We start from the raw sequence: 21,377 nt of genomic DNA, 5'->3' as shown, positions 1-21,377 counted from the left end.
TAGTAGAATGATAGTATGATGTATAAAATTTTCCTTTCTCTAATTGACAAAAACAAAGTATCCCATCGCATGCATGTACGTACTAAGATACGTATCAATCTCAATGACGGGCAAATATATTTATTTATACGGTGATCAGGATTGACCCAATTAATTAATGATTGAAATCTCTCAAAATTGAAAAAAAAGTCCCTTAAAATTTAATATTTACAAGGTATATATGCTTAAAATATTATAATTAGATATAATATAAAAAAAATTATGCTTCTTCAAAAAAATATTTTTATTGTTCTGTCCCCCTAAAACTAATTAATATCCTAATTCCGACGTCCCTTAGTCTAATAGTAATAATAACAAGCTTGCTAGAAATTATATGAAGCCATCTACCTCTGATATCTCTATCTCTCACCAATTGTTTCTTTTATCGGTTTTAATAATTTAAGGTGAACAATATAAACCGTTATAAATTAAAAGGTAGAAAAAAAAAATGCATTTTTCACTTCCGGCCGTCAACTCATCCTTTGAGAAAGATAAATATTCTAATTATAAAATAATTTTATAAATTAATGTAATTTGTTAGATTATAAATTTATTTTTATTATAAAATAAATTAAAAAATTTACAAAAAAATATATTAATATATAAAATTATTTTTATATAATCCATTTTATAACTGCACCAGTGTTGGTGAAAAAAAGATTCAAATAATACGCGGAACATCGTAATAAATGTAGATGTTGACAGGCCCAATGTGTTTGGGTTTGAGCCCTAAAATTGGTGACATGGGCTTGAAAGATATCTTTATCTCAAATTACACTAGCCGATTATCCTGAGACAATAATCAGAGGCCTATCTACATCTGTCTTCGATTCAAGCTTCCGAACATCCTCCCTCCATTCTCAACCTCGAGAATTTTCATGTAATGACATGGTGAATCCCTTCCTTCCCTCTGCTCTTAGTATCAATGGCGTTCACTGCTGTCGGGATAGCATTGAGGACTCAACTCACTTTTCGTCGCCCTCTGGTTTTCTGCGTCCGAAAGGTTTTTACTCTCTTTTTCCTCTGCGAGCCATATATTAGTTTTTGCTTATTTTTTGAATGAGTAAAATAAAATTTTGATTGATTGCGATAGAAATTTTTTGTTTTCTTCTGCTAATGATTTCAATATCGATTAATATAAGTTGGAATCTCAATCTTTCCCTGAAATGTGAATATTCTGCTCGAGAGTTACGATGTTTTTTTACATTGTCAGGTGCGATACAGCGGTTCTCTTGCAGCGGTTGATTTGGTTGCTGAACCAGTGTCTAAACACGAAGGAGGTAGTAATTCCTTGCAAGCTTTTTCTGTTTTTATTAAAAAAAAATACAGTACTTGATAGAACCTTTTACTATGTTTTTGTCTCATTAAGTTGCAACTGACCGCTTTCAACTTGTGTGGTGATAGAAGTATTTGGGAGGGATAACAAGGGACACGAATGGAAGAAGTTGAATTCTGAAGTACTAGGGATTGAAACATGGATGATATCGAAGCCTACGCGGTTGGTATTGAACGGGCTAAGGAAAAAAGGTGATCTAAGTCTCGTTATCTGTTGAGCTTGGATTTCATTTCTTTTTTATGCATTAAGTGGTGGATTAGGTGGATGTATCTGTGAGCAAACTCATACTTGTAGTCCACTTATGCTGCATTTGCATCAGAGTATATTCAGATAGTATGGTATATTGGAGTGAATGCGACAAAAGCTGAAGGAAGAAAATATTTCTGGGAAGAATCGTTTAATTGTAATTCTTAAAATATCGAGAGCGAGAGCGGTCAGTGGAAAATGGTTCCAATATGAGTATGGTGGTGTATTTAGAGTAAGAGGAATGAAAGAAGCTTTGAAGACCGAGAGCAGTCAATGGATGAGCTTAGAATTTTTTTTTTAATACTTTATTATATTGGTCGATTGTAATTGATTTTCATGGCATGACTTTTCATGAATTCCTTGTATCACTAAACTAGCACACTTAGGCGTTGCTCTGGTCCCGTATACGTGGGCTTTTGCCTATTCTTATGATCAATAAAATCTTGTTTACCATTGAAAAAATATCAAAGTCAAGCTTATAGGAACACTCCTGTATTCTCATGAAAGATTCTTGTCTGCCTATTTTAGTTGCATGGCTTTGTAGTTAAAAAAAATTGTTTTTATCTGTTAGTAAATGCCTTGATGCTTTGTATTTCGAATTTAGAGGAGCATTTATAAGATAGGGACTAGTGTAAAATGTATATTGGATGATCATATTATAAGTTTCAACCATCCTTTTTGATGTTTTGACTGCTTGATTCATTTTCTGCTACCTTCAGTTGATCATTTTGTTAACCGTGCAGGATATGAGGTCTACCTTGTTGGAGGTTGTGTGCGAGATCTTATACTGAAGAGAACTCCAAAAGACTTCGATATCATTACGTCTGCTGAACTTAAGGAGGTTTTCACTATCTATATTTGGGCCTGTTTTAGGCATGCTAAATTTGTGGGTGTATGTAGTATTTATAACACAGTTATTAAGGATCTTAGTTTCTAACCTGTCTTGTCCGTCAAAGAAAAGTGACATGAACCCCCAATATTTGACACTAGCATTGCATGGAAGTGAAGACACCCTTTCAATGTCACAGAGCCATAGCTCATTGGTGAAATCACACTTAGAAACGAAAAGAAATTCATGTATAGAAAATCTTAACTTCCACTTTTGATGTAAAGAGTTCTGATTCTTATAAAGAAACTAACCATATCATTTTACAATCGATGACTATTGTCCTGTATCTAAAAATCTGAATCATAGTATTATGTCGATGCTTATTCAATCTTGTAATGGCAAGAATAGATTTTACTTGCTTTGAGGTTGGAATAGGTAATCATAGAAAAAACAAATCTTGCTTGTGCTGAATGTGGAGACTGTGGTCGCCCAAGACAACATGCATAAGGCAATTGTTTTTGAAGAATTGGGGAAAGGTGTATTTGGATCATGACCAAAGAATGTGAACACCCACTCATTTTCAGGACATAATCCAACCTAAAAGTTGCACTACTATAGAGTGTAATTTTAAACCTCAATCGCGTTCACAACATTTAAAACCTTGCATTAATAATTTAGAATTTGCCACCATTCCCCATGATGACATTAGCGTGCCGGGGGGGGGGGGGGGGGTGGTTCATGAATTCTCAGATTGGATTCTGTGCATTTTTTCCAGTTGTTTATTTCATATTGTAATGAACTACATAATTTTTTTTTTTTGTTAAGTAAAAATGTAATGAACTACATAGTTGCGATGCTTATTTGAGATGTAATTCACCAAGGTCTGCAACTGTCTGCAGGTACGGAAAACATTTGTGCGATGCGAGATTGTTGGGAAACGATTTCCCATATGCCACGTTCATGTCAATGATACCATTGTGGAGGTCTGTGTACATAGTCATATGCTTTAATTTTTTAACTAATATCTAACTATTACTTATTAAAAAAAAAACTAATATCTAACTACCTATCAAAAAAAAAAAAAACTAATATCTAACTATTGATTATGTCGTAAAGGCAACCTGACTAACTCATGCTTGGAATAGTACTTTGAGTGGTCTATGACGGCACGTTTTGAGTTTTCTGGGTGCTGGTGTATTTTCATAATGGTGTTTTCAAAAGACATTGTAATAGAATCAAAAGCTTTTTCATTTGTGAAGGAGGGGGGTTGGCTGGTTATTACAGAAAGAAGCTAGAGGGTGGTGTCAAGGGTGGTTCTGGGCCCTCCAATGGTGAAATGGTTGGCAAAGGCCATGAAAGCTTGCATGAAGGAAGAAAAAAGAGACTATTTCACCACAGTCAGGGAAGGCAGCTGCAGTTTTATTGCGCAACCCTATTCGAATGTTCGAGGTCATTACATCGCAGTGGTGGAATACGGTGGTGGTGGTAGGAGGAATTTTATCTTCGTTCCTGAGGAGGAGGGCAGAGGGTGGAAGAGGATGAGGGAGGCTCTGTGGGAATTTATTCACGATGGGAAGACCATTCACAATGAAGGAACTCTAAAGAGATCAAAGGAGTTGAAGGCTCAGCTGCAACATCACTCCTATAGGGAGGCACTAATGGTGGAGCAACCCCGTGATCTGCGTATAGGGGACGATGTCATGGTAGGGTAGAGAGGTATTGCTGCAAAGTAGGGTATGGGACACGGCTCTGACAGAGAGTTTCGTCCAGTACAATGGCAAGGTGGTGGCAGACCCTTAGGCGTCGTGGCAGGAGGGGAGGTACTTACCTCTCTTTTGGACGTAAAGTCTCGATTGAATTCACTACAATCCAAAGTGGATTGGCTTATAAAAGTGGAGATGGGCTCAGCAAGAAATGGGCCTAGTGTGGATCTGTCTGTGGGAGCTGACCCACTTAACAAGGGTCTTGGCCCATTACTTCAAGGCTCCAGTCATTTGGGCAATGCAAGGCCCCAATCAACTGGGCTTGAGCCCGATTGCATGATGCAGTATCACACGGGCTTCAGTAACAACTATGGGCCTAGGCCTCACACAACTGGGCCCGAGCCCCCTAACCCAAAAGCTCAGCCCATGTGGAGGATACGTAACGGAGGACCTCGCCGACCCACCAACAACGGCAACCTCGCACCCTTGCGAGAGAAACCTGCAGATGTACGGCGGCCTGAGGTGGGACCATCGACGGTGTCCCAAAAAACGCTATCAATGGTGGTGTATATGCCGACGTCGCTGCTAAACGAGGAAACAAAGAAGATCTTACCTTCGAAAGCCCCATTCTCGATCCAATGTGGCCAGAAAATACCGATAGGCACATTGGAACCTCCACCTCCTCCGGCGGAGGCCTTATTTCATTCTAAGGAGCATCTCAAGATGTTGTCGGAATGAGAAGGCAAGATGAGTATGGAGCTCAATGAGGAAAGTGACGTGGGGCTATCTCAGATGCTTTACCTTGGTGGAAGTGAGGTGGTGATGGTTCCTAATACACTATTAACAACTCCATTCTCTGGCAATGATGTGGAGATCAATGAGGGTATTGTGGTCGAATGGGAGGGCAAAAATTTGTTTGGGGGGGAGGAGAAGAGGATGTCTTCGAGTGCGTAGTGGGTTTCGGGAGATGGGGAGCCTTTTCTTCTGAACTGTGAGTTACCATATGAGTTCAACATGTATGATGCTTCGAAAGGTAAAGGAAATTCAACACTGTGTGGGAATGGAGTGTATGGGGTTTGAGGAACAGTTTATGGTTCTTCTCACTGCCATTGAGGTGGGTCACTCTCAGTCTAAGAAATCTGAGACCAAGAAACAACAAGAGCGTAAGAGACTCAAATGGTCATTGAACTATAAGGGCAGCTCAAGCCGAGATAGATCCAAAGGGAAGGGAATTATATTTCCTTTATGAAGTTGAAAATCGTGTCTTGGAACGTCCGTGGGTTAAATGAGCCAAATAAGCATCTTCGCATAAAAAACTTTCTTCGGGGATGGAGGGTGGACATCTTTTGTTTACAAGAAACAAAGCTGAAATTGGTGTCTAGAAAAGTAGTGCAAAGTGTTTGGAGCTGTCCTTATATAGATTGGGTTTATTTGGCTTCAAACGGGGCTTCGGGTGCAATCTTAGTGATGTGGGATAGAAGGGTGGTAGAGAAAATGGAGGATTTTGTAGGGGAGTACACAGTGGCCTGTTCTTTTAAAACTGTGGAAGATAATTTCTTGTGGGCTTTTGCAGTGTATACGGGCTGAATGTTGACAGTATCAGAAGACTTATGGGAAGAAATTTCTGCATTATATAGTTGGTGAGACCTCCCTTGGTGCATAGGCGGAGATTTTAACATCACAAGGTTCCCTAGCGAAAGATCCGGGGACAATCGTTTACGCCCAGCTATGACAGATTTTTCAGCATGTATTTTTTACTTGAATCTGGTGGATCTTCACCTCATTAGGGGCCCATTCACTTGGTCCAATAATCAAACGTGGTCTCGACTAGACAGATTCCTATCTCTCCGAATTGGGAAATACATTATCCGAAGGTGTGTCAGAAGAGGTTGCCTCGCCTTTACTAAGATCATTTTCCCATCATATTGGATAGTGGAGGTATCCAAGGAGGGCGTCGATATTTTAAATTCAAAAACATGTGGCTTAAGAGTGAAGGCTTTGTGGACAGGGTAAGAAATTGGTGGTTATCTTATCAATTTCATGGTACTCCTTATTTTATACTTGCAGACAAACTAAAAGCTTTAAAGAATGATTTAAAACTTTGGAACTTCCAATCTTTTAGGGACTTAGGGGAGCGCAAGAAAAAATTGGTGGAGGAAATACAAGTTTTTGAGAGGATACTTGAGGATAGAGTCCTTTCCCCAGAAGAAATATCGTGAAAGGCAGAGTTGGCTTCAAAGTTGGAGAGAGTACTTTCCCTATAGGAGATTTCTTGGTGTCAGAAGTCAAGAGCACTATGGTTGAATGAAGGGGACTGATGCACAAAATTCTTCCACAGAGTGGCTAATTCTCATAAGAGAAATAATACAATTGAGATGCTGAATATTAATGGTATAGATTGCATGGAGGCTCCTGTGATCCGGGATCATGTGGTGGATTTCTTTGAACAGTTGTTTACAAAACGAGAGGGGTGGAGGCCAAAACCTAATGGTCTCGATTTCGACTCTATTGAACCACAGACAGAGTCTTTGCTAGAGAGATCTTTTGAGGAGGTAGAGGTTTATGATGTAGTAAGAGGAATGGCTAATGATAAAGCACCAAGTCTAGACGGATCCTCAATGGGTTTTTTCCAAACTTGTTGGGAGGTTGTGAAATAAGACATTATGAACGTGTTTCAGGAATTGTTCTCATCCGGGAAGTTTGAAAAAAGCCTAAATACTATGTTTATTGTATTGATCCCAAAGAAGAGTGGAGCATCGGAGGTGAAAGATTTTAGGCCCATTAGCCTCATCAATGGGTTGTACAAAATTATCTCCAAGGTGCTCGCAAATAGGCTAGGAGAGGCATTAGGTAAGATAATTTTGAAGCCACAAAATGCATTTATAAATGGTCGTCAAATCCTGGATTCAGTCCTTATAGCCAACGAATGCCTAGATAGTAGATTAAAGTCTGGGAGTGCTGGGATTATTTGCGAGCTAGACATGGAAAATGCATACGACTATGTAAACTGTGACTTCCTTATGTATTTGTTAGAGAGATGTGGATTTGAGGAGAGATGGTGTATGTGGATTAGATGGTGCATTTCAACTGCAAGGTTCTTAGTTTTGATTAATGGCAGCTCAACTGGTTTCTTCAGTAGTTCTCGTGGCTTGAGACAAGGAGATTTGTTGTCCCCACTTCTCTTTGTTGTCATCATGGAGGCCCATAGTAGGATGCTATTGGTCGTGGTTAGCAATGGTTTTGTGGCTGGATTTTCAGTAGGTGACCACCCAATAAGGGCCTTATCACTATCTCTCATTTATTATTTGCAGATGACACCTTAATCTTCTGTAAGGCAGATCAAAACCAACTTAGGGCACTGAAGGCACTTTTATTATGTTTCAAAGCAGCGTCAGGTTTAAGAGTGAATTTTGATAAGTCAGAGCTTGTGCCAGTCGGGAATGTCAACAACACCCAAGAATTGGCCAGCACACCTGGGTGTAAGGTCGCCTCTCTTCCTATGAAATACTTGGGATTGTCGTTGAGGGCAGCTTCATGGGTGCTATCAATCTGGGATACAATTATCGAGAAGATAGAACGAAGATTGGCAAGGTGGAAGCGACTCTACCTATCGAAAGGAGGCCGGGTGACTCTAATCAAGAGTACTCTTTCTAACCTACCAACTTATTTTGTCTTTATTTCCAATTCCAGTTGGTGTGGCGACAAGGATTGAAAAACTCCATCGTGATTTCTTATAGAACGGGATGAGGGACGAATTCAAGTTCCATTTAGTTAGTTGGGATAAGGTGTGCAGGCCAATTTCTTCAAGTGGGTTGGGGTTAAAAAATATGAGAACTTTCAAGCGGACTCTTCTTGAGAAATGGCTATGGAGATATAATATAGAACCGAAAGCCCTTTGGAAATTGGTGGTTGATTGCAAACACGGTAGTATGTGGGGGGATTGGTGTACTAGCGAGAAGAATGGGGCCTATGGGGTGGGGATTTGAAAGCATATTAGACGAGGGTAGGGAATGTTCACAAGCCATACCAAATTTGTGCTAGGTGCGGGTATTCGGATAAAATTTTGGAGACATATGGTGTGGGGAAGAGGCTCTAAAGGATTCATTCCTATCCGTCTTCCAGTTGGCATGTGATCAAGAAGCTTCAGTGGCAGACCTCACGGTGCTATCGGGGGATCAAGTCCACTAGAACATCATCTTCAGTAGAGCGGCCCAAGACTAGGAAGTAGACAACTTTGAGACTTTCTTCAGCCTAGTGTACTTTGTGAAGCTAAACGGAATGCAAGCCGATAAGCTGTGGCGGACACTTGCAGGTAAGGGTGCTTTCTCGGTTCGATCTTTCGATAAATCTCTTACACATCTACCGAGTACTCAATTCCCATGGAGGAAACTTTGGAAGAATAAGGCTCCCCCAAAGCACTTTTCTTCATTTGGACAGCCGCCCTGGGCAAGCATCTGACAACCGATAATCTAAGGAAGCGCCACGCCATTATCTTAGATTGGTGTTGTATGTGAAAAAAAGCTGGCAAGTCAGTGGATCATCTCTTGCTACATTGTGAGACAGCTAGAGCCTTGTGGATCAAAGTGTTCAGCCAAGTAGAGCTAAATTGGGTAATGCCTGCCACAGTGGTTGAGCTATTAGCCAGCTAGACACTTCCGGGAGGTGCCCCACTACTCAAAGTTGTATGGTAGATGCCAGATGGTCCCTATCTGCATTATGTGGTGCATATGGCAAGAGCGTAACAATCGGACATTTGAAGATAAGGAGCAGACACTTGAGGAGCTTCAATCTTTATTTTTCCGTACTTTATTTCTATGGGCCATAGCTATAGATTTTAATGGCCCTAATTTACGTGATTTTCTTGTTTTCACTTTTGCTACCTAGATAGGTCTTGTCTCTTGTATACCATCTCATGTACTTGGGCTTTGTCTATCAATAATATCGTTTACTTATAAAATAAAAAAAATAGTACTTTGACCTAATCATTGGGATTGTCTCATGATTTAGGTTTCAAGTTTCAGCACCTCTGTTGGTAAGTCCAGTTGGAAGTTGGGTAATAATTTCAGTAAACCTTCCGGCTGCAAGGGGCGTGACTATATTCGCTGGAGGAATTGCATACAGCGAGACTTTACCATTAATGGGTTATGTATTTGTCATTGGATGTCGGGGCAAAACTTAATATATAGTGGTTTGAGTTGTATTTCAATATTTTATGTTATCAACATTGTCTCTGCTTTATATATTGCTAATACTCTCATTTGTCATTGCAGGTTGATGCTTGATCCATATGCACAAGTAGTGTATGACTATATGGGAGGGATAGAAGATATCAGAAAATTTAAAGTGTGCTTGTATTTCATTATGGTTAAAATGCCAAAACTTGTTAATTTACTTAAACTTCCTATGTTCATCTCCTCAAAATTTACTTGCAGGTGCGTACTGTGATACCTGCAAATGTTTCTTTTGTGGAGGACTGTGGTGAGCATATGCTTGCTATTTCAGAAATCTAGTTTGTATGATTCACAGTTTTCAGTGTCAGTACTTAGAAATCGGCACTTACTCTGTTCTCTACTCATTCCACAGCTCGCATTTTACGTGCAGTCAGAATTGCAGCTCGTTTAGGATTTCGTTTCACCAAAGAGACAGCTCTTTCTGTAAGAGAATTAGCTTGCTCGGTGTTAAGACTTGATAAGGTATCTTAGATTCTTAGTTTAACAATCTCTTATAAAAAAAAAAAAGATTCTTAGTTTAACAACCCCCGGAAAAAAAAAAAAAATAAAGTCTAAAGTCTTGGTACTCAGTGTATGGTCGTATGGATACTTCATGTTCATCTTCTATTTGTTTCCAAATGCTGTAGGGGAGGATCCTCTTGGAAATGAATTATATGCTGGCTTTTGGGTCTGCAGAAGCTTCCTTGAGGTTATTGTGGAGATTTGGACTTTTAGAGATACTTCTGCCCATCCAAGTGAGGAATTTTGCCATATGTTGATATTATGCAACAGCTTTTACACGATCCTTTTTCTTCTGAATATCTTCTAATTAGTTGCATCACCCAGGCATCTTATTTTGCTTCCCAAGGGTTTCGGAGGCGTGATGGGAGATCTAACATGCTTCTAGTAAGTGAAGATGTTTATCAACAGCATATGTTGTCATGTAGTGCCCATCTATAAGCAGCTACTGAACCTTTCCTCTATTGTAATGTCAAATCAAATTGTGATATAGAATAACTTCATTTCCCACCTATGCCGAGCTATACCCTGATGTTCTGAGAATCTAATTTAGATGACAGATACCCTTGTGCCGTGTTTACCACTGTCATTTGTCTCTGAATTCACTTCAATTGTTACAAAAGGTTCCCTCTCTATCTTGTATCATAATTAACATGATTGCCTTTTGGTTTGACCTTTTGCAGTCTTTGTTTTCCAATCTCGATAAACTTGTGGCACCTAATCAGCCATGCCATTGTAGCTTATGGTGAGGACTCTTTCAGCAGTTGAAGCAAGTTATTGTTGCTAAAATCTTTTTGAGAAACTCAAAGCTAGTTACTCTACATAAAATTTATTGTCAGCATGCTGAGGTCATACTCTTCTGCAAGCTTGTGTGGTTAGTTCATTCAGAAAGAATTTTGGTTGCTGGTCTCCAATCAAATATATATTTTACTAGTGCACTGTTTGGTTAAAGTTGGTCTTTAATGTTGTTGTGGTTGTTAGTTGTTTCAAGATAAGGGTTAAAATTTTATGGTTGTTGAATTGACGAAGTTTCCCACTTAATCTACTGCATGGCAGTATTAATTAAGACCAATAATGGCAAATTGTTGAACAGTGAAATGTTATTTAATCAAGTCATTTATCGGGCAAAGAATGTAACTAGCTTCACAGGAGAGTTCTATTGCAGTTTATGCTTCATTTATTAAAGATCGTGAAACAATCAGTCCATTATTTTTCTTGTGTTAGCATTAGGCAGTTCTTGTGAAGTTAAGGTGAGCTAGAACTTGATGCTGTCAAATTAATGCCCTAGATATCATAAATTGCGAACCAAGCGTCATGAAGTTACGTTGATTTGACATGGAGTGCTGGGCAGTCTAATGGGTTCTGGGGATTTAATACCATATATATGTGTGTGTGTGTACATCTGGTGAACAACAGTTTATCTTCTGTTCCTTTTAGTCATTCATACATGATGTATTGATGTTTATCTGTATACCCGAGCATTTTGGAACCACTTGCAAGCTAATAATGGTTTTATGAATGTAGGATTGCTATCTTAGCATTTCATAAAGCTCTGGTTGACCAACCTCGTGATCCTGTGGTTGTTGCTGCATTCGGCCTTGCTGTCCACAGTGGTGGATCTTTGTCTGAAGCTGTAGAAATTGCAAGGGGGATCTCCCAACCATATGTCCCAAGCTTTGATGAATTATTAGAACCTCGAGATATAGACTTCAATGATGCATTAATGGATGATGTTATTGATCTTTCAGTGTCTGTCAAAGCTGCATTATGCAAGATGACAGATCAATTTTACGTTTCCCAAGCAATGGCCAAGTACCCAGAAGCACCATACTCAGATATGGTGAGGACTTGATTGTTCAGTTAAGCTTTACTTTTTATAAGAACAGGAGATGAATAACATTTTGATTACTCGCTGATACAAGTCCCTGCATCTGTTTAAAAGATGGGGGGGATGTGGAGGGAGCCCTGGTGCTTTGCCATAGATTACTCACCTTACGTGTGTTACTTAGGTGTGTTACTTAGGTTTGTTATACATGAGTATTTGTATTCTGCAAGTTCACTGTTCAGTTGCTTGCCCAGTGTAATAAAAAAGGGTGGGGAAGCACCTATACAGGTTGGGCCACTGGGGAAAGTTCGACAAATGGATATCATGCTTCATGACTTTGAAGAATAACTATGCAAATGAGCTGTGTATTTAAAGAAATACTCATTTTGGCTTTGATTAAAACCTTGTCGTTTATATTTACTTTTAACATTTTATTTTGGTGGGTACCAAATAATCCGATTTTCTGTCTTTATTCACAGGTTTTTATCCCATGGGCATTGTCTCTGAGGGTATCCAAGATTTTTGAATGCGTTGGAAGAGGAATGGAAAGAGGATGTGTCCCCAAAAGAGGGAAACAAATTGACTATGAGTCTTTGGCATCAGGGAGCTTGAAGGAGGTTCAACATTTGTTTGCTAGGATTGTTTTTGACACTATTTATCCTCCTCACCAAAACAGAGAAAAGCACACTGCTACCTGAAAATTCTTCGTAATCAAATAGTATATAATGCGAGCAATAACCGGTTATAAGAACCGAGTTTTGAGCCACTCCATGCCATGCTGTTTCTCTTTGGGTGCATGTGTTTCTTTGCCTTAAAAGTCAATATTACAAGGTAAGGCAAACGGGGACCTGTCGTTTGTGCTGGATCCATGATTTTGTGACTGCAATGCATAAATACAGTGTGGGAACTGGGAAGAACTGGATTGTACTCGAAGTTTGAAGTGTTTAATAATGGATGTTGTGCAATGGGCAGGACAGATCAAATCAGCTGGCATCTAAGCGATTTCCAAGATCGATGAAGGAGTATTGGCTTGTTACTATTCTCTAGACGTGCAAATCTTAATCAGTTGATGCCTTTTTACTTGGAAAAAGATGCAAACAAGTGGTATCAAGGTTACGAATGACTATCAAACATGAGCTGGGGCTTGAAATTTTGAATTAAGCCGTGTATTACGATTACACCCTCGACCACAAGTAGTTCAGGTTCTCTTACCTTATCGTGTTTTGTTTAGGAATAGGTTATCTTGAAGAATGTTCATGCTTTCGTAGGATTTGAGGAATGTTCAACGTTCTTACAATTCTCTTGTTGGTATATTTATTTGAAAAATGCTGTGTGCAAACGGCGGCTGGTGTAACCGGAGGTAACCGTCACCTTAGATTAATAAAACGATTGTATCATATAAAGGAATCAAAACATATCATTTTCTCGTCTCTGTTATTTCATCTTTAATAAAATGGTGTTTTATTAAAGATCAAAACACACCATTTCATCGTGCGTCTCCTTCTCAAAATGAAACCCAAAATGAAAAGAATTAGAATGAACTTTCTTGCATGGATGCAAAATTAAGGAAATTGAAGTTCTTGTCTTTTTTCTTCCACCCACTTGTCCAAAAAAGACCAAAAGATTTGCAGAAGCATGAAAAAATAAAAAGAAAGCATACCTAATTGTTAAGGACGTGTTTAATACCACCAACTGCATGGACAACTTGCAACAAATAAAATGATGGCACTGGATGCTTAGGAGTACTCCGATGTCTAAGTTAGAGAGAAATGTTCACAGTATATGTACATGAATAAATCTCAATGTGTTACCTTCAGGTATTATTTATAAAAAGTATGAAGATGTTGATAACAACTAACTCTAGAGTTTATCTTGGATAACTCTCAAATAAATCGGTAAGATAGTTTTATTGATCCATCTGAGATGTTATCTATTCTTTATGTTATTCACCACGTGACTAAAGATCCAATCTCTGGACTTGCATAGCTAATTCGGCTCCTGAGGTCTCAAACTTGGGCCTTCCTATGCATGCGCTTATTTGCCCCAAGGCCCTAAATATCCCAAGGAACCACTATCCATGAAAATGCCTACCTAATGAGAGTTGTTGGATGCACGACAAAACTCAAAAATTTTATTGTAGTGTATCTTGTTGGAAAATGCCTTTACGTATTCAATCTTAGAAATTTTCCAACCTAGAAACTAGCTATAATATCTATGAGATGTTGTTTTGTTATCAATCAAAAAATATTTTAGAGATGTCATATTTGTTACCGATCATAAATATCTTATAGTTTACAGATGGTATCCCGTGTTTTACCTCGAATTTTCTAGTCAAAATAGTCCAAACAAAACGCTCCAGTCGAAATGCTCCAGTTCCAGTCAAAATGATGGTTATATGGTTTCTAAATTGGTTTGTCTCTTCTCATATCTCCTCTTTTGCATTTTCTACAGTTTAATTTATCTTCTGGTTTTTCTTCCCTCTTCTTCCTCCTCCTCCTCCTCCTTCTTCTTCTTTTTATTTTTTTATTTTTTAAATCCTATAGATGATGACGTAGTAGTTGCCATGTCAGCCGGTTACCCAATGATTACGCATCCTCGATTGTATATAGTAGAATAAAAATAGTGTGTAATCGACTGGTATAACTGACGGCTAACCGCCACTTCAAATTAATAAAACAGTACATATCATACAAAGGAATCAAAACATACCATTTTCTCGTCTCTTCAAGTATAGGTTATTTCTTCTTTAATAAAACAGTGTGTTTCATTAAAGATCAAAACACATTGTTTCGTCCTGGTATCTTCCCTTCATGCGTCTCCTTCTTAGATGAAACCAGAATAAAAAGAATTAGAAATCTCTTTCTCGCATGGATGCAAAACTAAGGAAATGAAATTTTTTGTCTTTTTTCTTCCACCCATTTGTCCAAGAAAGACCCAAGATTTACATAAGCATGAAAAATATACCAAGCCCATAGTGCTTTTTAGGCCCAACCCAAGGTTCGAGAACTCATCAAGAGGGAAGAATAAAGAGAGAGAGGGAAAAGACAAAAGATTGAGAAATCTGTTAAGAGGAAAAGAGGGCAGTGGACATAAAGGAAAGGTGATGTAATATAAAGGAGGGATGAATGGACGTAAACGTCGTAAAGTAAGAAGATGGGGCAAAAAATAAAAGTGAGGGAATCAGACAACTTCAGAGACTTTTGGGCCAGACTTCTCCTGGGAGGCTTCCTCAACCTCACGACATGAGCTCCAGGAACGATATCACCACTAGAAGATAGTCTTCAATATTTATTATATAGTGAGAATGAAAGATCATGAGAGACTGTAAAATAAGCTGTGTAGTAAGAATAAAATTAAAAAAAAAATTAAAATATGTGTGATGTGTATAGTAAAAAATTATGTAGCAAAACCCAATATGAAAATAGATTTTGACTGAAACATTTTAAACACAAAATATGTAATATTATCCAAAATTTGAATTTCTCTTTACCAATTCGAATACTAATGGGTAAAGACAAATTCAAGTCCTAACCACGGGCCACTGGTATTAAAGCAACCAGCAAGTGGACAGACCCAGTCAGGCAAGGGGCCAGAGCTCCTGTTAGATGTGGTGCACTCAATGGTGTACGCTTGCTGACTACGAACAAAATCCATCAAAACCCATTCCCAAAAGTTCGAATTAAAACACCAAATATCCCTTTTATCAATTTCCTATTAATAATACCTCTTGCCACTGCCAGCCTGTTCATAAGTCCCCCTTCCATCTCTCTGCCTCTCTCTCTCTCTCGCTATTTATCTGCCCTCTTGTCCCTGTAACCTCACGTTTCGTCGGCTGGAGAGCTCTAATGGCCACCATTTCCGCTACTTCTTCTGCTACCGTTGGGGCTTCCCTGAAGTTATGCTTCCAGAATAGTAAGGTAAACTAGTTTTTCAGGTGTTCATTTTTATAAAAAGCTCGTTATGAGTAAAATCTTAGTTCGGGTTCGCTTCTTGTTACTATAGGTGGTGACTTTTTTGGATTTTGGTAGGTATTTGCCTTTTTTTGTTCCCTTAAATACCTAAAACTCCCTCTGTTAGTGCCTTTAGGGTGAGATGACGAAGCTCAATATGAGTAATTGAATATATATCCTCTGATTAGGCATTGATTTCTTGTTTACTAAGCCTGGAAAAGTAGTCGCTTTGTAAAAAAATAATTATGCGTTATTTGAAGATAGAACCTGCATCTTTACCGTTTTACGGGAAAAAAAAAAAAAACTAAATTTTAATTTCTACAAGTAGCGACCATCGAAAGCAGTTACATTTGGCTGACTGTGAAGAGAGACATGTTGGCAACACCGTGATTTCTCCATGATTTTAGCATTCTTTGTAAATGTATCCGTTAGTCATAGGATCTTTTATTTCCTTGTAAATTTTATTTCTTTGTACAACAGCCATACAGCTGTAACTTGCTCTATGTAATTCTTATTTAAACCAATATACACGCCATGCTTAAAGCAGGCTATTTTCCCTTGCATGGTATCAAGAGCCACAGAGATTTTTCACCAACTATGACTTCATCTTCACCGTCCTCTGTTCCCCCCATGGATGAGCTTGCCTCTCTTGATCCATTTCACGCCAAACCCACCCTTCCCGACATCGCTATTTCACCCTTCTGAAGAACAATAGGATGATATTTAAGGGATCGGTGGTCGATGGTCTATACCAAATCAACTCCAGAAGTCCTTCCATTTCTCCTGCTGCACTGATGGCAAATAAAGTTTCTGGCAATATATGGCATGCAAGGCTTGGTCACCAACTCACACACACGCTAAATTGCTTAAAACTTTGCTACCATGCTTACCTTATTTGAATAAAACCATTGACTTTTTGTGAAAGTTGTGTTTTGGGAAAATCTACTAAACATCCTTTCGATAGTCGTTTTACTTACACTTCTTCATTTTTACATACAATTCACACTGATTTGTGGGGTCCAGCCTCTGTAACCTCCTACGATGGCTATCGTTACTATCTTGTACTTATTGATGAGTCTACCAAATATGCTTGGCAATTTCCCATGGCTAGAAAGTCTGATGTTGCTACCATATTTCCAACGTTTATCAAATTCTTGGAAAATCAATTTTAGACTAGTGTGAAAGTTGTTCCAAGTGATGGCGGTGGTGAGTATATTAATTATACTTAAATGAATAACTTCTCTTCCAAAGGGATTCTTCATTGACTATCTCGTCCCGGTACCTCTGAACAAAATGGTATGGTGGAGCAACACCATCGACATATTGTGGAAACTGGACTTACGTTAATGGCGCATTCCTCTATGCCTCAAATTCTGGACAGCCGCTTTCCACACTGCAGTTTCTTATCAACCGGTTGCCCACTCCTTTTTTGCATAACAAGTCTCCGTTTGAAAAGGTTTTTGAGACTTTGTCTCCTTACAATTTTTTACGAGTATTTGGGTGTGCATGTTAGCATTATCTCACACCTTTTGGGCATTCTAAACTTGATTTTAAATCAAGTCGCTGTGTTTTTCTTGGATATTCACATAGTCACAAAGGATATCAGTGCTTAGATATGCAAAGAGGTAGACACGTTCTGTTTGACGAGCTCACTTTACCTTTTAGCAAGGGTAGTACTATTTCAAATGATTTGCATAGCTCTTCAAAGTTTGGTCCCTACCCCCAAACACTACAACTTGTTGCACAACAGTCCTCTCCAGACACTAGACCAAGTTCTCCTACTCCTTTTGAAGCCCAACTCTCTCCTCATGTTCCTAGCCCAGACCATGTATCACCTGCTGCCCCATCTCCAGTGCAACCTACCTCACCGCCCACAGACAATAGAGGTCCGGTTTGGACTCATCCAATGGTCACACAAACACAGGATGTGACCCATAGGCCAAAAGTGTTATTCTCTACTTGGCACCCCATTCCAACATGTTTTATAGCAGACCTTCAAGCCAAGCCATCTGAGTCTGCATCATACAAACAAACTCTTAAAGATCCCAAATGGCAGCAGGCCATGCAAGATGAAATCCGTGTGCTTCATGCCAACCACACATTGACTTTGGTCCCAAAGACATCAAATATGAACCTTGTCAATAGCAAATGGATCTTCAAAATTAAGACCCGAGCGGATGGCTACGTAGAACGGTATAAGCCTATAAAGCCTGTCTTGTTACAAAAAGCTTTACTCAACTTCATGGTCTTGACTATGATGAAACATTCAGCCCAATTGTCAAGCCAGGTACTATTCGCCTTATTCTCACTTTGGCACTCTCTCAATGATGGATTTTAAAACAACTTGATGTCAGTAACGCCTTATTGCATGGAGATTTACAAGAACATGTCAACTTAACTCAACCTCCTGGTTTTGAAGACTCAGCTCGACCCAATTACGTTTGTCAATTGCACAAAGCTCTTTATGGGTTGAAGCAAGCCCCTCGAGCCTAGTACATGAAATTTAGTACTTACATCCAGCAGCTTGGTTTTCATTGCTGTCCATATGGCACCTCTCTATTTTTTCGCCGTCAAGGAAATGAGGTTCTTATGCTTCTCATCTACGTTGATGTCATTATTCTCATTGGCAGCTCTATAGATCAAATTCAAAAGTTTCTTGATCGTTTACTCAGTTTTGCATATGAAGGATCTTGAAGATCTCCATTACTTCTTGGGTATTCAAGTTGCATGAGATGCCAACACTCTCACCTTGACACAGACAAGATACAAGGGGTTGGGTTGGGTCTGGTGTATTTTGGATTTTTTTTTTTATGGGCTTGGATCATTTTGGGCAAGGTGTTTTCTTGTATACATTCAGTGTACATGGTTTCTCCTTTTGATATATACAATATTTTTACTTATAAAAAAAAAACACTCTCACCTTGACACAGACAAGATACTTGCTGTCCATACTTCAGCGTTTTGGCTTGGACTGCACCAAGCCCGTGTCCACTCCCGTGCAGATGATGGTGCCCCTTTACTTGATCCGACCATGTATAGACAAATGGTAGGTTCATTGCAATACCTCACCATGACCCATCCTAACATCGGTTATGCAGTTCACTTTGTTTGTCAATTCATGCAAAGTCCACGGGAGCCTCATCTTATCATTGTCAAAAGAATTTTTCGGTATCTTAAGGGCACTCTCAATTTTGGTATGCACCACCACAAAACTCTCTTAGCTCTTCACGGTTTTTGTAATGCCGACTGGGCTGGCTCTCTAGATGATCGCCGCTCTACAACCGGTTTTGCCATTTATATGGGTGATACCTTACTTTCATGGCGTGCAAAGAAACAAGCAACTGTCACACAGTCCACCACTGAAGCCGAATATTCAATATCGGGCCTTGGCACAGCAACTACAGTTGAGCTCATGTGGTTTGTAAACCTGATACACAACCTTGGATATACTCTTCTTGCTCCAACACTCCATTGTGATAATATCAGTGCACTTAACATGGCAAAGAACCCGGTGTTTCATCATCGAACCAAACACATAGAAATTGATCCTCATTTCGTTCGTGAACAAGTAGCGCATGGTATAATCTCCCTTGTTCATATTCTTGGAAACGACCAAGTGGCAGACGTTTTCACCAAATCTTTATGCGGTCCGAGGTTCCTGCCCTGCCGGCGCAAGCTCGATGTCTGTTCTATCCTGCCTTGAGCTTAAAGGGGGAATGAAGAGAGACATGTTGGCAACACCGTGATTTCCTCCATGATTTTAGCATTCTCTGTAAATGTATCATTTACTCATAGGATCTTTTATTTCCTTGTACAGCAGCCATACAGCTGTAACTTGCTCTCTGTAATTCTAATTTGAACCAATATACACGCCATGCTTAAAGCAGGCTATTTTCCCTTACAGACTGTTCAGCAAGCCGTTCGAATTGGACCGGTTATATTCGGGTTTGAATCAGTTTGTTTATTTAATGATTTGTTGGTTAACATGAACAATTTAAAACATTGAAACAAGAAATTATAATCTACTAAAAATTCTTTATATCATACTCTCGCTCTACTTTCATCTCAACCTTTGAGTTTTTCTTTAAAACAAATAAAAGATATCCAAAGGTGATAGAAGTGTACCATAGGATGGTAGTGTAGTATGTAGGTTTGCTCGTTTGACTATTTTTTGCAAGGCGCTGTAGCTTAAATTTTTGGATACTATTTCTTTTATTTATAATCTGTTCATTCCTATTTGCCATATTGTTCGGGTTTAGGACTGAATATCCATGTTTCCATGGCAGAGTTCTTTAAATACTATTCAGATTTTGCCAATGAAAATAAAGAAAAGTAATAAATGCAGGTTTAAAAAAAATTAACATGTTTTATTGAAATGGGTTTGGCTTAAATCTTGTAAAAATTCACTGGATACATTCTGTTTGAAAAATGAATAGACAATATTGCTTTAAGTGAAAAAATAAGTTATTTTTCCATCAATATTTCAATAAGATGTATCCGGTGAATTACTTATAAAAAAAAATTAATTAATTAATTAAAAAAAAAAAAAAAGATGTATCCTGTGAATTTTGAACATGATATGAGCCAAACCCTATTAAAACAATGGTTAGAAGTTCAAGAACTCTACCCTAGAAAATCACAATCCAATACTTTCTGAATTTCTAAAATTCTGCGTGTGCAGGTGGCTGGTGGGACTTTAACAACTCTGAAGATGGTTAGAGTAGGCTGGGCAAACAATGTCTTCCCTACTTTAAGGACCTCGCGCTTCAATGTTTGTTGTGCGGTATTTCACTTCTCCTTTTACTTGCTTTGTTTTGCTGTTGATAAGCGAGAATTTTGATTACCTATTGTTCTTATTCGAATTTTGATAGACATAAATGTTGTAGAGCTCAATTTGTGTATGTCTCTCAGTTTAAGCTTTTAGAATTTTGGCTTGGAATTTAAGGGATCCAAATCCGATAAGTGAATTCATGAGTACCTGACAATCCCCATTTTTGGAGCGTGGCAGGCCAAGCCCGAGACAGTGCAGAAAGTCTGCGAGATAGTAAAGAAACAATTGGCATTGTCCGACGAGACTGAGCTCACCCCTGAGTCCAAGTTTGCTGCCCTGGGTGCTGATTCTCTTGATACGGTAATAACCTCAATTAAGTGCTTAGTTTTGACTCGATGTGTTTATTTCTATCAACTTGATTATGATGATTAAAAACACTGCTAATGCAGGTGGAAATAGTTATGAGTTTGGAGGAAGAGTTCGGAATCAATGTCGAGGAGGAAAGCTCACAGAATATAACAACGGTCCAAGAAGCAGCTGATTTGATAGAGAAGCTTGTGCAGACGACGCCCGAAGCTTAGAGAAAGAGCTAGTTGGTTGGGGAATGTGACAGTTTTGTTAAGGGAATTTGGGCTAGTTTGCTTTCCTCTAAATTGTTTCTGATTCCTTGTTTTGAGGAGTTGTTCCTTCTCATCAGTTCTAGAACTGGTAATGTTTTGAGCTTGACTAGGTTAATTTCAGGACTTTTTTTTTATTATTATTATTTATAGATTCTGAATCAGTTGCAAAAAACCCATTTGGTCTCACGATGCTTTGGAGTTTTGGACACCAACAGAGCTTGGCTTCTTGAAATTATAAGTGACGAAGAATTATTATTATTATTATATATATAGGTGATGAAAACCATAACTTTGTGTGTTTTCTTTTCTTGGTGGGTCTGGCGAGGTTC

The 21,377-nt window shown here is 38.8% G+C and overlaps 2 protein-coding genes across 4 annotated transcripts; both read left to right on the top strand.

The window, feature by feature from the left end:
- Positions 1-826: 826 nt before the first annotated feature.
- LOC109001212 (poly(A) polymerase I-like) lies at positions 827-13,137 on the top strand. Of its 2 annotated transcripts, none has more exons than XM_018978405.2 (14): positions 827-1,042; positions 1,253-1,319; positions 1,444-1,566; positions 2,365-2,462; positions 3,350-3,433; positions 9,161-9,294; positions 9,424-9,496; positions 9,586-9,631; positions 9,737-9,846; positions 10,011-10,118; positions 10,210-10,269; positions 10,566-10,627; positions 11,407-11,722; positions 12,187-13,137. In XM_018978405.2, exons 1-14 carry the CDS (start codon positions 965-967, stop codon positions 12,403-12,405), a joined length of 1,578 nt encoding a protein of 525 aa, XP_018833950.2. In that variant the 5' UTR covers positions 827-964; the 3' UTR covers positions 12,406-13,137. The 2 variants fall into 2 exon arrangements, with proteins under 2 accessions (XP_018833950.2, XP_018833951.2); XM_018978406.2 differs by having other exon boundaries at positions 836-1,042; positions 1,447-1,566.
- Positions 13,138-15,291: 2,154 nt separating this feature from the next.
- LOC109001213 (acyl carrier protein 1, chloroplastic-like) lies at positions 15,292-21,260 on the top strand. 2 transcript variants are annotated; one of them, XM_018978407.2, is made up of 4 exons: positions 15,292-15,624; positions 20,339-20,440; positions 20,666-20,788; positions 20,878-21,260. In XM_018978407.2, the coding sequence occupies exons 1-4, from the start codon at positions 15,553-15,555 to the stop codon at positions 21,007-21,009; spliced, it is 429 nt and encodes a 142-aa protein (XP_018833952.1). In that variant the 5' UTR covers positions 15,292-15,552; the 3' UTR covers positions 21,010-21,260. The 2 variants fall into 2 exon arrangements, with proteins under 2 accessions (XP_018833952.1, XP_035539920.1); XM_035684027.1 differs by having other exon boundaries at positions 15,297-15,624; positions 20,663-20,788.
- The last annotated feature ends 117 nt before the right edge of the window (positions 21,261-21,377 follow it).

Source organism: Juglans regia, chromosome 13, assembly GCF_001411555.2.
Source record: "Juglans regia cultivar Chandler chromosome 13, Walnut 2.0, whole genome shotgun sequence".
Taxonomy (NCBI): Eukaryota; Viridiplantae; Streptophyta; class Magnoliopsida; order Fagales; family Juglandaceae; genus Juglans; species Juglans regia.
The sequence above is the reverse complement of the archived record's forward strand: the minus strand, read 5'-3'. Positions and strand labels throughout refer to the sequence as shown.